General features: G+C 40.2%; 1 protein-coding gene across 2 annotated transcripts in view; it reads left to right on the forward strand.

The window, feature by feature from the left end:
* The window catches only part of RSU1 (Ras suppressor protein 1), a 208491-nt gene that overhangs the window by 19531 nt on the left and 173205 nt on the right, over positions 1-15755 (forward strand). For both annotated transcript variants that reach the window (XM_008065176.2, XM_021716114.1), the window contains exon 3: positions 14611-14661. In XM_008065176.2, coding sequence (XP_008063367.1) covers positions 14611-14661 — 51 coding nt within the window. The remainder of the gene's footprint in view (positions 1-14610; positions 14662-15755) is intronic.

Raw genomic sequence — 15755 nt, forward strand, 5'->3', positions numbered from 1 at the left:
ATTCTGCCTTTCTAAGTTTTTCAAATTCTGATTTATGTTGTTTTATGTCATATATAATTTTCTTAGTTTTTTTTTTTAATTTTGTTTTGACTAGTTACAGTTTTGGTGTGTTTTCTGGGCTTCTCTTTGGTTGGTGGGCTTTCATTCTCAATAATAAAATTATTCAATACCTTATTTTCTTTTTTCTCATAATAAGTTTGGGATTTGCTCTTCAGATTTTCATGTTGCTCATTTTTAAATAAAATTATTTTTCGTAAACTTTTTGAGGGGGAGGTGCTTGATTTTGGATAGCTTTTCTAACTTCACAGATCTCTGTCGTCTGGTTGTTTTCATGTAGTTTTCAGAAATATAGGGGCTTGTTTTCAGATGACCTGGCTTGGTCCTTCTTTCTACTTTTATCTGAACCTTCTTAATCCTTGGTCTCTAATATTTCTGTCTTGCTCAGTTTTTATTCTAGGTCCTGTCCTGAAAGGGAACCCTAGGTGGTTAGACTGTCCTGATCTGTCAATCTTACCATAGGCCCTGCTGCTGACATGGACAAGCCCTTCCTAATTTCAGGTGCTCTTCTGAAATTGGTCTGCTGTGCCTTCTAGTGAATTTTGTTGGCTATTTGGGGTTTTCTGTTTCCAGGTTTATTAGATCTCCTCTTTCTCTCTCCTCTAACCACACAGATGCTGATGTCATGTCAGTCTTGTGACCGTTGGTAGCTTGTTCCCACTCACTTGTATTTTTGAGATTTTTTTTGTGTGTGTGTGTGGGGATACTTTGTCACCTAGTTTTGTTGTAAGTTGTGGCCTTGGATTTTTTTATTGCTATCTGATTACTCTATTTTTGTGTGTGTTGGTTCAAGATTCTTAATATATGCTGCCACACTGCTGCCATGTTTTTTACACTCACACTTTATTTTTTAATCTCGCAGATATAGAGTTGATCAGCAGGCTTCCTTTTCTACTACAGACACATGTATCTTCCATCCTGAGTTTTGGGAACCTGAGCTACAGAATCTCACAGTTGTCCCCCCCAACTCTTGCTCCGCAGCACAGATGTAACTATTGTGAGGTTTTCTAAGGTTTTCACTGTTAACAATGAGATGGTGATTATTTAGAGTCAGTGGCTGAGCTGCATGACCAAAAGAGCCACCAAAAATGTGGCTTAAAGAATAAAGTGTTTTCCTCTCACGTCACAGTCCAAGGCTAGTGTCCCAGGTCAGTGGGCGTCTCTGTACCTTGTGTCATTCAGGGACTTTGATTCCTTTCCATTTCTTTGTATCTTCTAGGGCGATGTCCTCATCTGCTTGCTTAGAGCCTGTGACTGGTTCTTGGAGGTGTTATCTTGTTAAGGGAATGGAGAGTTGAGATCCTCAGTTTGCAAGTGGCCCAGGTCACTTGACGCAGGTTCCCTTGGCGAGAACTCATGATATAGACATCTGTAGAGTTATGCTCTTCAGGCCTTAGCCAGTGCCTCTAGTTATTTTGATGATCTAAACCTTGTATGTAGTCTGGGAGATTCCTCATGAAGGGCCAAGAGAATAATATCCCCAGAGTTCTTACATGTTGACAATAGATACAAGTTGGTGCCCTTTTAACTTGAAAGTCAATTTTACTGGATATAAGACTCACGGTTTCTTTTCTGGAGTATTATAAATGTGTTATTCTGTTTTCTCCCAGCAAAAAACATCAGTAACCAAAAGTCTGATGGTAATCTAATTTCATTTCCTATATATTTTATTTCTTTTTGTCTAGATCCTGAGAACATTTTTTACTTTTCCTTTAAGTCCAGTTGTGTTTCTTGTGGCTGCTGTAGTAAACTACCACAATTTGGTGGCTTATGATACCCAAAATTTATTCTTTCACAGTTCTGGAGGCTAAAAGTTCAAAATCAAGTTGCTGACAAGACCATACTCCCTCCAGAGGCTTTAGGGGAGGATCTGATCCATGCCTGTGGACAGAAGGCTGGATGATGTTGCTTTCCCTAGGTAGATCAAAACCCAGCTAACACCTTATTATAATGGGTTTTAATGGGCAAGGAGAAATGTAGTTAAATTCTCTCTCTTCTTTAATCTGGCCAAGCTAGTATTGCCCTTAGAGTTTTAGGCCTTCTGTAGAAAGAGGAGGATCACACTGTCATGAGGATTCCTGTTTGAGTTTCTTCAAGTACATCTAGGATTGGTAGAAGGAGAGAGTATTGTATAGTGTTTTGAAGCATGGGCTTTGGCATCACAGTCTTTTTTAATTATCCCAATTTTGCTGCTTATGTCCTTAGAAAGATTACTTAGCATCTTTGCAGCTCACTTTCCTCCTTGGTACAATGGGGAAAATTTGCTTCTCATAAAGGATAATATGTATGTAGTATCTGGTGTAGAATAGGTACTCAAAAATGATTACTAGTATCGCTAATTTGGAAATTTTATATTTGTTAAGCTAAGAGATAGTATGTTTTGAAAATCTCTTTGTGGGAGCTCTGGTGGGGCAGGAGATTTAGGGGTGAATAGTCTAAATGGGCCACTGGGATGGGATGAGATGAGGAGAGGAGACAAGAGGAGTATGTTATAATGGTGTGTTTGTTTGCTGGATCTGTGTGTGTTGAGGGAGGGAGGCAGGTAGAACAGACCGGAGCAGGCTTGTGAGAAAAGGAATCATGAAAGAGGAAGTCTAGGGAGGCCCTGGAGCTGGTTAAAAGGAACAGACCCAAGTTTGACTTGGGGGGGCAATTGATGATGAGTGTCAGTCCAGGTGACTAACAGGATTGAAGAAGGCAGCACTTGGAGGCCAGGATAAGGGATGACATGGGGACAGATGCCGAAAGCCAAGGTTAAAAATAACAGACGAGCTGCCTACAAGACCCAGTCATGTCTTGGCTGTGGGTGAGAGCAGGTGGCACACAGTGGTCCTCAAGTATTTAATGACTGTTGAAGGACTTACAACTCTCTGAGCTCTTGTGCAGACAACAAGTCTAGGATTCCAGCTCCCTTTGCTTTGAAAAGAGCTTACCTTAACCACGGAGACATGGGACCAGGCTCAGAAAAGAAGTGTGGGGGAAGGCTGAAGCCAAGACAGAGAGCTGCAGCTCAAGGGCGGAACTGGGGAGTCGGAGAGAAACATCTAATATCAGGCCCTGCAAAGAGAAAGTGCCTGTGTTCCACCCAGATGGCTTGTTTGTCTGTAGGGGTCCCTGGGGGTTGAAGATACACCCTATTATCTGAAATGGAATGCGTACACAGTTAACTTTGCCCATGTCTCAACTTTGGCAAAAAAGAAGAAGAAGAAGAAGAAGACTGTGGGCTTAAATTCCTTCTCGTCTTTTGAACATCATAAAATGCTATGCAATTGGCGAATTGTGGATGCTACCGGTAGCATATTTGTTTACTATATTTGTTTAGCCAGTAAAACTGTCAGAATTAATCAGTTTCTTGTTTGGAGACAACTTTTCGAGAGTTCTCTCTGCTTGCTAGCTCTGAAACCATGGGCAAGTTACATAACATCTCATGCCTCATTTTTCTTATCTAAAACTGGGAAGGAGGCTGCTAATACTAGTACTACCTTGTAGAGTTATTGTGAAAAATAGGTGAGTTAATAAAGTTCTTTGAACTGTGCCAGCCATGCATCAAGCATTTGGTAAACATTAGCTATTGTTGTAAATATCTTATTTTGTTTTGACTTTTTTTTTTTTATCCTAGTGGGCAGCTATACATAACCCAGCATAGCACATTGATGTAGTGGGTATTACATAAATATTAGTTCTTTTTTCTTTCTTTTATTTGTTTTGCAATATCAAATAATATAATTCAACCTTTCATTTTAAAGATGAGGAATTTGTGCTCCAGAAGGATCCAGTGATTTTCTTAGATCTCATGGGATTGCAATGAGGGTCTAATACTGCTAGGAGCTATATATTCTTTGCTCTGTTTTATGTAACTGTCATTTTGTACAAGAGAGGAAGGAATTTTCCATTCAGGTTTACATTATTTTTATAATGATAGAAATTTCTGCCATCTTATAACGAACACTCCATCCAGGTATGAATATTATTTTCCCAGCTTGGAAAGAATAAGCTCAGGATTTAGGATCTGGAAACCTTGGTATACATTCAGTTCTGATTCTGGCGGCGTTTGGAACCTTAGAAAAATAACTTTACCTCTTTTTCTTGTCTGTAAAATGAGGCAGTTAAGTACTTTGATTTCTAGGTTTCATTTGTTGCTAACATTTAGTGATCCTGAAGTCTTAAAAAATGTATGTATTGCTTTACACAAATAAAATAATGTTAGAAAAATTAAAAATATGTTAGAAAAATTAATCAATACAACTAAGAAAAAGAAACAAAAAATGAGAAGGAGGTAGGTAGATATAAAATCAAATTGATTCTGGTTTTTGAAGATTAAAACTTTCAGGTATTTCTTTTTTAATAGGAGTTTCAAATCAGCTTACCCTTATTTATGGCACAAATCTGTGCATTAGTCAGGGTTCTCCAGAGAAATAGAACCAATAGACATTATATATATAGTCCCTGATGTATATGCCAGGGTACCAAAAAATGTATACATATTTTAAGAGATGTTATCTATGTATTCCTTTAGTTTGCCATCATCAGAAGTGTCTGGATGTTGATGGTAACCACTTTGAGCACCTCTTGTAATTGCAGAAGTCAAACATGACTTGAGAGAGAGAGATTGATTGATTGATTATGGGAATTGGCTCATGTGATTATGGAGGCCAAGAAGTCTCATGATCTGCTGTCTGCAAGCTAGAGACCCAGAAAAGTGGGTGGTATAATTTAGTCCAAGGGCAACAGTGGGGCAGGTGTCACAGATGCAAGTCCCAAAATCTGAAGGCCTGAGTACCAGGAGCTCTGATGTCAGAGGGCAGGAGAAGGTGGATATTTTAACTGCAGAAGAAAGAGAATTTGCCCTTCCTCTGCCTTTTTGTTCTTTCAGAATTGCAATGAATTGGATGTTGCCCACCCACATGGGTGAGGACCAGATCTTCTTTACTCAGTCTACTGATTCAGATGCTAATTCCATCCAGAAATACCCTCACAGACACACCCAGAAATGTTTTGCTAGCTATCTGGGCATCCCTTAACTCAATCAAGTTGGCATTCTGAACTTACCCATCAAATTCTGTATTGCATTCTCATGTTTTATTTCTTCTCCTTGTTTTACAGAGTAAGCTCATTGAGTGAGGGCAGTGATTGCATCTCACTCATATTTCATCTTTGTCCCATCAAGAAAGCACAGTGCCTCAGTTGTAACCCACTGAGTTTTGTTAGTGGTACCTTGCCTAAACATAAAGAGGACTTAGTGACTGTGTATCTTAGGTGACTTACTATTATTATCTTTAATTCTCTCAGGCATCTTCAGAAATATATATGTATATATTTTGTATTTTTTTCTGAAGGGAAAACTATAAAACACTGTGTTTGGACAAGAATGATATGGGCTTCAGTTTTTTTTTTTTTAAGAGATGGAGTCTTGCTGTGTTGCTTAGGCTGGAGTGTGATAAGGTAAGGCAATCATAACTCACTGCAACCTTGAATTCCTGAGTTCAAGTGATGCTCCCACCTCAGCCTTCTGAGTAGCTGGAACCTCAAGTATGTCCCACCATGCCCACCCAATTTTTAAATTTTTTATAGAGATGGTGTCTTGAACTGTTGCCCAAGTTGGTCTTGAACTGTTGTCCTCAAATGATCCTTTCACCTTAGCCTTCCAAAGTGCTGGCTCTGGGATTACAGGTTTGAGCCACATGCCCGGCCACTCCACAATTTTTGTTTTTTTTTTTTTTAGAGATGAGATCTTGCCAAGTTGCCCAGGCTGGTCTCAAACCCACGGGCTCAGGAAATCATCTCACTTCGGCCTCCCAAAGTATGGGGATTATAGGCATGAACCATTGTGCCCAGCCAACTCCACATTTTTAGTAGCACAGTGCCTTGGGTCTGTCTTTCTTCTTAATGTCCTGGTGAACTTGAAGCCCAGTTAGCGACCAGTTCATGGGTGGCTCTTGACATGTGAATTTTCTGTTCATATGTGTAGAAAGAGGTGTCATACTTTTTTTTATTGTAACATATGTTAAATTGCATTCTTGTTGAAAGAAAGAGGAGTTCATTATGGTTGATAGATTCTATATCTGTAAAGAGTAGAATTCAGTCAAGGAACCAATTATTTTGAAAGCTCACGCTGGGCTCGGTCACTCAGCCTGTAATTCCAGCACTTTGGGAGGCTGAGGTGAGTGGATTGCCTGAGCCTGTGGGTTCGAGACCTGCCTAGGCAACTTAGCGAGACCTCATCTCTACAATAAATCAAAAATTAACTGGGCGTGGTGGCGTGTGCCTGTAGTTCCCAGTCCTTGAAAGGCTGAGGCGAAAGGATTGCCGGATCCCAGCAGGTCTAGTCTGGATGACAGAGTGAGACTCCAACTCAAAAAAAAAAAAAAAAGAAAAGAAAAAAAGAAAACTCACTGCTACAGTTTCCAACCCTCTGAATAATTAATGGTGAAATAAAGAAAAGCTTTCATCCCACAGTGATATTTATATAGTTTTAAATAATGAACAAAATTCAAAAGAAATATTTTTATGATTCTGGGTATGTTGATGAATATAATATTTGCATTATTTGTTGGTATCAAGCATTTTATTGTCTTTCTTCATTTTAATATATTATCAGAACATGCATACTTAAGTAGCTCTGAGTCTGTATCCTACTACCAAGGGTGAAATAACTTCAGCCATGTGACACGGGCAGGCATTTTAATCACATATCATGGAGATGTAGAACTCAGACTGGTCAGCATTGCTTCCTGGCTCTGACATCTTGCCAGCTCCCACATGCCTGTGAAGTCTCTAAAAGGAGGGTTATTTAAGGCTATCACTGTTTCCAGTCCACCAGGGGGATAGAATGAAAAAGCCATTTGGACCATCCTGTATATTAAGTTCAAATGAATTGTTTGTGGTGTAGCACTTTGGGACAACTCAAAACAACATGGCTGCCTCCGTGTGTAACTTCTGGAGATACTATTCACAGTGTAATCTGGAGAGCTATGCAGAATTTCATTGGGAGTTACAGAACAAGGCAGCCCTCTTTGTCCCAGGAGGTTGTTCTTCCAACATGTTGCATTTAATGCCACAAGAGCTGTCACAAAGTGGTCAATCCTTTGCCTTCCAGTGTTAGCAGTGCCTTTCTAATGGCTTGCATTTGGAATGCACAGTCTGTGGAATGAACTGGTGGTTGCAGTTTTTATTATCAATGTTACAGAACCTTTCATTGAGAACCCAAAGATGCTTACCTGTGACTAAGTTCAGAAACTTCCAACTTCCATATCACTTTGTGTGTTTTCAGGCCCCATTCGCCTTGTCTCATTCTAGCCTTGGTTCTTTCCCCAACTCCTCAGATAGAAATGTCATTTCGTTGAGCTAGAATTTTCCCCACATCTCTGAAGTGCTACCAAAGGGATGATTTGCTTTCTAATTTGCCAGAATGAAAGCTGTGGAGACAAGTTCCACTGTGCCATATCTTTGAGATATGTTGGGTTATTTTGAAAACAAATCTGTAATGTCAACTTACAGTGCTGTGGATTCCATCTGCTTATTTTTCCTTTTTTATGTTGTCTACTTTATACTGAAAAAGAAGGGAAAAAACCCTAAACTTATTCCAAATAATAATATCTGCTTTCATGAGTTACCTAGAAATAATGGTTCTTTCTCTAGTTTTTAGTTCGTTCTTAGATTTTTTTGAATTTTTTGCATTAAAATACTGACTACCCCCTTCCAGGTCTGTGCCTTCCCAGTTTTTCGCCTTTATGCTCAGATAAGCCTGAGAGTGATTCAGAAACTCCCAGTTTGCATACATCCTCCAGTCTAGCTTTAGTGCCTGGTATATGCTCTACCTGAATGCATTTCTTGATTTGTCATCCTACAATAAATAATATCTCTTTCTGAAATGCCTTTATCCTGGTAACTCTGCTTCTCTGCATCCATGATCCTTCTATGCCTAACATTTTAGATTGTCGGTACATATTCTCTGTTCCCTAAATTGGGTGACTGTGTAGTTTATCCTTCAAACCAGGACATTTTCAAGAGGGACAGGTGGTGAGATCTGAGAGTATTCTATGCTAATCAGGATGTATGGTCGATGCTACTTACAATAAGAGCGACTCCAAGATAGGGACAATCGTCACTCTGAGCATGATCAGTAAATATCCAGTCAATAGGTGTCTGCATGAGTCCTTGATTATCTTTCTGATGAAATTATTGAACCAACTCGTTCCTTTTTGAGCATTTTCCTGCTGATTCCCTTCTTGACTCGAGAATAAACAACCATATTTCATATATACAGTATCAGCACTGCTTCCCACAAACACTTCTCCCCCAATAATTTTGCTTCTCGCTGTTTATTTTGTCCCCATCCAGTGTTCACCCAAATAACATTCCTAAAGAGGATAGAGACAGAACAATAGCCAAGGCACTGTAATGTATAACTGTGTACGTCAACACATTTTCTTAGTTATTGAGTGAATCTTGAAATGTATTCTACTCCGAAAATGCCTGGGCAGAGCAGAGTTGAATATTGCTTTAGGAATTTTAATAACAGCTTGTTCTCACTGCTCTGGTAGAGTTCATTCTTAACAGTTTATGGTTAACAGGACCCTTAGAGGATGTTATTAAACAGCAGAAAATCTCCCAGGGTGTAATTACGGCCAGCAAGTTACCAGTGGCAGGTCAGTGGTCCAGCTTGCTCCCATTCTTCCAACATGTTTGACTGGGATGGCTTTTGTGCTTTTAAATAACTCATTCTATTTTGGTAGACCTTTTCTCCTTTCTTTTTTAACAGCGCAGTTTCCATATGAGACTCACAATGAACTCGCCATTCCCATGTGGAAAGGAGTGGCTAGTGTATAAATACGCTTGTCGCTACTTGGTCTTTGCCTGTTGTGGGCATCTGTTGATTCTGTCCAACTTAACTGCCCTCCCTGCAGACCCGACCTGCAGTTCTTTGTTGCCCTAAGTATTTTTCTCAAAGATCTTTTATGAACTTTTTCTTTTCTGCCCTCATTTTTCTCCCTCTCACCTACTTTAGCGTGCAGCCCAATAACAATAGTGAGGGAAAAAAATACATTCTAGTGGTGTGATTTGGTGAAGCAACAACTAAATTTCTCTTTTCTATTAAAGAAAAACAAAACAACTTTTGAACTTTAACATTTTCTTTCCTGCTAAGTGTTTGTTGAAAGGATACAATGAAATTATTAAACCGTAGCTTGTGAATTTTGCTTTTCTTTGAGAAGAGAACCGTTTTGTTCTTTCTGATTAGTTACTTGTGTTATTTTAAGAGAAAGTAAATCAGGGGAGATGGGAGGAGTGTCAATTTTCTTTTGATTTTGATGACTTTTGGACGGGTGATCCGCTAGTGTGAGAAGCTATTACTTATCTGCCTGTTTCTGCTTGCCCATCTACCTTGATAATGAAACCCCTAGTTTTTAGCTGGCCCATGGTCACCTGGAAGCCACCCTTGTAAGTAGGCATCTAAATTTTGTGTTACTAAATTTTGATTAATTGCTTTTTTTTTTTTTAACTTCTTAAGATAGCCTTGGTGTCATGGTCTTGATTAATTGTTTTTAAGTAGAAATGTCATGTACAACTCCTTGAAAGTATCCTGAAGGAGGAAGCCTTCTTTTTCCTTTCCTTCTTCCTAAGAGAAATTTAGACATGATAGCTGGACTCAGGCTGTCATTTTGGACCATGAGGTTTGACTTAGTTCTGGCTGCTCTAACAAAAATATCATACACTGGGTGGCTTAAACAACAGAAATTTTTTTCTCACGGTTCTGAAGATTAGAAAGTTCAAGATCAAGGTGACAACAGATTTGGTGTCTGGTGAGGGCTCTCTTCCTGAGGATTCAGCTACCTTCTTGCTGTATCCTCAAATGATAGAGATGGAGATAATCTCTCTCATGTCCTCTTATAAGAGCACTAATCTCACCCTTGTGACATAATCACCTCCTGAAAGTCTTACCTCCAAATCCCATCACTTTGGGGATTAGGGATTCAATCTATACATTTTTCAGGGACACAAATATTCAGTCTATAACACATGTAAGCCATGCACAGAGGATGACTTAGCAAGACATCAGGGATTTCTGGGCTGCCTATGTGTAAGAGAGAGAGAAACTCCTGTTTTGTGGAACCCCTGTAATTTGTGGTTTGCTATCACATGAAGGTGAGCATAATCTTAACTAATACATCTATGACTCTATTTAATCTTTTTTTTTTTTTTTAAATGTTTTTCATGCAGACTGTGCATCTCTGAGATAGAGGAACGTTTTATCTGGTGGACAAGAAAATCTTACATCTTACCAATACAAACGTGGGAGTTTTCTGCAGCATATAGAATCTTAAACATTGTATGGGAAGCCACCACCCTGATTCTTTTTAAAAAAACACAAAAAATGTTCTTTTCCATGGCCTCTTTCTTTATCCTTTTCTAACAATTCGATCCGAAGTGGCCTGGGGTGGGACACTAGAGCTTGAGTGGACTAGGAGAACATCCAGGCAGGGTGAGAAGGGTGTCCCAGTGTAGGGTGTCCTGGTGTGGAGTCAGCATCTGAGTATAGGGCGAGGAGGAAGGTGGCGGGGGAGCTTGATTACTGCAGTGGTGCGTGTTATTGGATAATTGAAAGGACTTTTGCATCTCCTCACATTGAGACTTTCTAAAGCCACAGGACATGGTTCAGCAGGAAGAAGAAAGCACAGGTAAACACCAGTGGCCCAAGAGGCTCACTGATGCAGCTCTCCAGAGTACTCCTTAGTGGCACAGGACATATTTCATCTCCAGATTATGAACCATCATTGCAAGGAATCTTCGTTTCAGGAGAGCTTGGTTAAAAATGTCCAGTTGTGTCTTCTGTGCTTGACTGGCCACGTAACCGACCTAGGCCATGTGACCAGATGTGGGCATTGATCTGCACCTCCCTAAGCGGTCTCAGCGAGCTGGGCCTGATGACAACCAGGGATGTTTTCAACTTGAAGCTGGCCTGCTCCTCCTTGTCTTGACTAAGAATCAGTCCTAGACTTCCAGGTTGTACAGATGAGCATGGCGCAGTCCCGGTCTTGCTGTGATATAACACCATTTTTTTTTTTTTTTTTTTTTGAGTTGGAGTCTCACTCTGTCACCCAGACTGGAGTGCAGTGGCTGCTCCCGGCCACCGCAGCCTCAACCTGCTGGGCTCCGGCGATCCTTCCACCTCAGCCTTCCCAAGTGGCCGGAATTACAGGCATGCGCTACCACGCCCGGCTGATTTTTTGATTTATTGTAGAGATGGGGTCTCGCTGCCCAGGCGGGTCTCAAACCCGCAGGCTCAGGCAATCCACTCACCTCAGCCTCCCAAAGGCACGGGATTACAGACTGAGCCACCGAGCCCGGCTGATATAACACCATTTTATGCTGTTATATGGGGGGGGGTATTGATTAAATGAGTAAATAGGTTAAAGACAATGGAAGTCAGAGTCCTCACTGTTAGAGGAGAGAATTACAAATATGAAAAGGGAAAAAACTAGAATGAGCTTTGTGATGTTTTGGAATTGAGTATGTTGGGAGTAAACTTAGGATCTTTAAGAATATAAATACAAACTTAATGGTTTTTAATAATATAAATATATTATTATATAGATCTTAGGAGTGTGAAATATAGATCTTAGGAGTGTGTGTGTGTGTGTGTGTGTGTGTGTATTTCCTTGCTCCGTTCACTGAGAGGATCTGGGAGTACTGACCCCTTCTCCCCAAAGCAATGAGCATATCTCATGCCCGGATTTTGGTTTATGAATCCCACTCCCTGCAAAAAGGAAGAAGAACCCATTGGAGAGATGATTGATTCCAGAGCTGTGTCAGAAAAAGTACAGAATAAGCCTGAATATCTCATGTCAGAAATCAAGGAAGGGTTCAAAGAATGAGGGGACCTGTCAAAAGGACTTGGAAGCCAGCTTGGATAGACTTCCACTGGACGAATCAGCGATAATTTGAGCATCAATGTAAATAATTATGATAGATGATAATTCATGGTCTAAAATGGGAAACCACAAAGCCAGGCAGATATAAATAAACCAATCACGATCTTCCAGCAGCAATACTGTTGACATTTTGGGCTGGGTAATTGGTTGTCATGGGTTGGGCTGCCTTGTGTGTTTCAGGCTACATTTCAGTATCCTTGGTCTCCGCCCACTAGGCCAGTGCTTTAGACCAGTGCTGTATATCAAATAGATATAGAACACGAGCCACATATGAAATTTTAGATTTTCTAATGGCCATAGTTATAACAAAAAATGTTACAATAAAAAATGTTATTATAATAAAAAATGTTTCTAGACATTGTCAGATATCCCATGACTGGAAACCACAGACAGATGAATAAAGTTAGAATTTGGTGGGAAACAGGAAACATATGTTTTTAGAGACAGGTTCTCGCCTGTTGCCCATCCTCCCACCTCAGCCTGCCAAGTAGTTGAGACTACAAGTATGTGCCACCATACTCGGCTACTTAAAAAAAAATTGTGGAGATGGGGTCTCACTCTGTTTCCAAACTTCTCAAACTTCTGCTCTCAAGTAATCCTCCTGCCTTAGCCTCCCAAAGTGATGAGATCATAGGCATGAGCTACTCTGCCCAGCTTGATAGTCACACCCTTCCTCCTCTTCCTCCCTGAATACTTACTATTTACAAAGGAGGCAATTAACAAATTAGCAATAGAGTAGTTGGACAGACTTAAGTGATCAAAGGGAAGGTTCTCAGTGATAGGACAACTGAAGTTGTGTGCCCCGGATAGGATGCGATGAGGGGAACACAGCATTTCTGTGGTGTCTCTGCAAAGATGCATGGCCGAAATCTAATCTAGAATCCATAAATGCCAGACTCACATGGAAGGACATCATGCAAAACAATTGTGCCTGCAGTCTTCACAATGGCCAAGTTCATGAAAGTCAAGGAAAGGGAAACCTTATGACTGAAGGAGCTGATGGAAACCTGACAGTGACCTGCAGTGTGGATTCTGAGCTGGACCCTTTTTCCTTCATAAAAGAAATTATTGGGCCATTTGGTGAAACTTGGGTCCTTGGGTGAAACTTGGATGGGGCTGAGGATTAGATGGTCAGTGTACCCCAGTTTAACTTTTTGATTTTGATAGTTGTGCTGAAGTTACGTAAGAGAATGGTTTTGGAAATATTCCCTAAAGTTTATGAGACATCAGGCCAGCAGCTTAATCTCAATGGTTCAGGCCTGGAAAACAGGTCTTTGTATTATATTTTGAACTTTTCTATAACTTTGTAAAGTGTTTTATTTTTGTTTGTTTGTTTTTGTTAAGAAGAAAACAAAACACGCAAAAGTTGTGGTCAGGGTTGGCAAATACTAATTTTCTTCAAAGTGTGCTGGACTCCAACACTGAGACCCTTCCTAAGAAAAAAAATTGTCTTTAAGGGAAAAACTCTACATCCTTAATAGAATATTCTTGGATAATGAACAGTGGAAAAAATTCTTAATTTGTTGGATATAAAATGCTGACCTATACAGTAAAGTTTTATTTTTTATTTTATTTTTATTTTTTGAGACTGAGTTTTCCTCTGTCACCCAGGCTGGAGTGTGGTGATGTGATCTTTGCTCCCTGTAGCCTCAATCTTCTGGGCTCAAGAGATCCTCCTGCCTCAGCCGCCTGAGTAGCTGGGACTCCAGGTGTGTGCCACGTCGCTTTGCTATAACTTTTTGTAGAGATGAGGCTGTCCAGGCTGGCCTCGAACTCCTGGGCTCAAGCAGTCCTCTTGCCTGGGTCTCCCAAAGTGCCGGCATGATCTACCACAGGCAGGAGCTACCACCATGCTCGGCCTACAGTAAAGTTTTAGAACTCAAAGTTGAAGGCAGGTCACTTCTCTCTCTCTTTCCTCTCTTTTATTTTTGTGGATCTGTATACACACATATATATATTTTTCAGTCGGAAAAAAACCATTCTTTAAGCAAACCTAATCTGGTTGAGCAGATTAAACCTCCATGATAATGTTTGAAGCTGGAGAGCAATCTGCATTTCAAATCAGTGCTTTGAAATGTCAACCAAAATATGTTTAGAGGAAATTGTGAAGGGTTTTTACTCTGATCATCTGATAGCCTGTAGAAGAATTTCTGGAAGGATGATGCACATAGATGCGGCATACGCCACCGGCCTTCTGTTAGATGATGTTCTTGTTTGGATGGGGTGGCATTTTTAATTTTTATTTTAAAGCACAGGTAAGGCCTTTGTACCACTCTGCGCTCTTGGCTGGTCCCTCTGACTGGCACGCGTAATTGAGATGGATCGCCAGGGTTAGGCAGGCAGACCAGGTTGCCAAGCAAAGCTAACTGGCCCTTGTCATGTTTGATCTCGTGACATCCATCTCATTAACTCTAACTTGCTGTGCTAACTGCACTGTTAATTGCATGACTTTTCTTCATTTGGTTTAACATTTAACAGAGAGTGTTATAAGAATCCTAGCTCACATGTTGGTGAGTGATAGCGCTTCAACGTGTGAAAATAATTTAGCAGTTTACCTTGCAGGTGTGTAGGTATAATGTGGATACACTTACTGACTGTGTGATTGTTTTTCCTTTCTTTTTAGTTTCCTTAGCCCATATCACACAACTGGTGCTCAGCCACAACAAGCTAACAAGTAAGTGATCTTTCTCATTTGTTACACAGTTTCTGACTTTTAGGTCCTAATAGGGTACTGCTGATTTCCATGGCTGTTTCCTTTGAAGAAGCTAATGACAGGCGATTACTTGGGGGAGACCTAAAGTTTATTTTGGTGACATTAACATGAGTATATTGTCTTTCTGTATTTTGTACTTTGCTCTACTTTGAAGATTCTTTCTTGTGTGTATAAAATATGTTTGGAGGAATTGTTAAGAGAGAAAATGACACTGCTTTTCTGGAAGCTGTTTCATTCAGAAATGGTAAATGTAGCCAGGTGCAGTGGCTCATACCTGTAATTCCAGCACTTTGGGAGGCCGAGGAGAGAGGATTGCTTGAGTCCAGGAGTTCAAGACCAGCCTGAGCAACCTAGTGAGGCCTCACCTCTACGAAAGAATAAAAAAATTAGTCCAGTGTGGTGACCTTCCCGGATAAAATAAATAAGTGAATGCTATGGTGACCTGAACTGCCAGGCTGTTGGCTAGCATTTTATGAGAAAAACTTACTTATTGAAAAATATTAGAATGAGCTTTTTGTTTTCTATTTCTTCCTTAAAAGGGAAAAATTGAACTGCTGAATATGCTTTTGTTCCCTGCCTAACAGGGGAGAAAACACAAAGTTATATAAATTATATAGATTTGCATCTGTATTTTTCAGATTTTTGAATCTGGTTTCCCAAGGGGAAAAACCAGCAACATTATCTTGGGCATTATTGGTGACATGGTATGGTTGCCATACAGTGGAATTAAAATCTGTTGTTAGAAGAATATTTTGTGTGCACGATGCGCCATTTTATTCTTAGAGCTGCGACTTTAAAGATTTTAACAACAGGGACCCACTTTCTCATTCCTAATTGACTGTCACTTCTTTGTGCTTGCCGTATTTCCTGCAGACTTGAATGATTTTCTAATCATGTGGCAAGAATTTGTTAGGGAGCTTTCCGAGTCCACTGAAATTGAGTAGAGTGTCATATTGAGGGATTTGTGTCATGAATTTATGTGTGTGTGTACATTACATGCAGCTCGAAGCAATGTCACAGAGCTGTTGATTACTGAGAATTAAGAGTGGCAGCGA

The sequence above is a fragment of the Carlito syrichta genome, unplaced genomic scaffold (assembly GCF_000164805.1).
Source record: "Carlito syrichta isolate Samal-C Ts95f unplaced genomic scaffold, Tarsius_syrichta-2.0.1 Scaffold308182, whole genome shotgun sequence".
Taxonomy (NCBI): domain Eukaryota; kingdom Metazoa; phylum Chordata; class Mammalia; order Primates; family Tarsiidae; genus Carlito; species Carlito syrichta.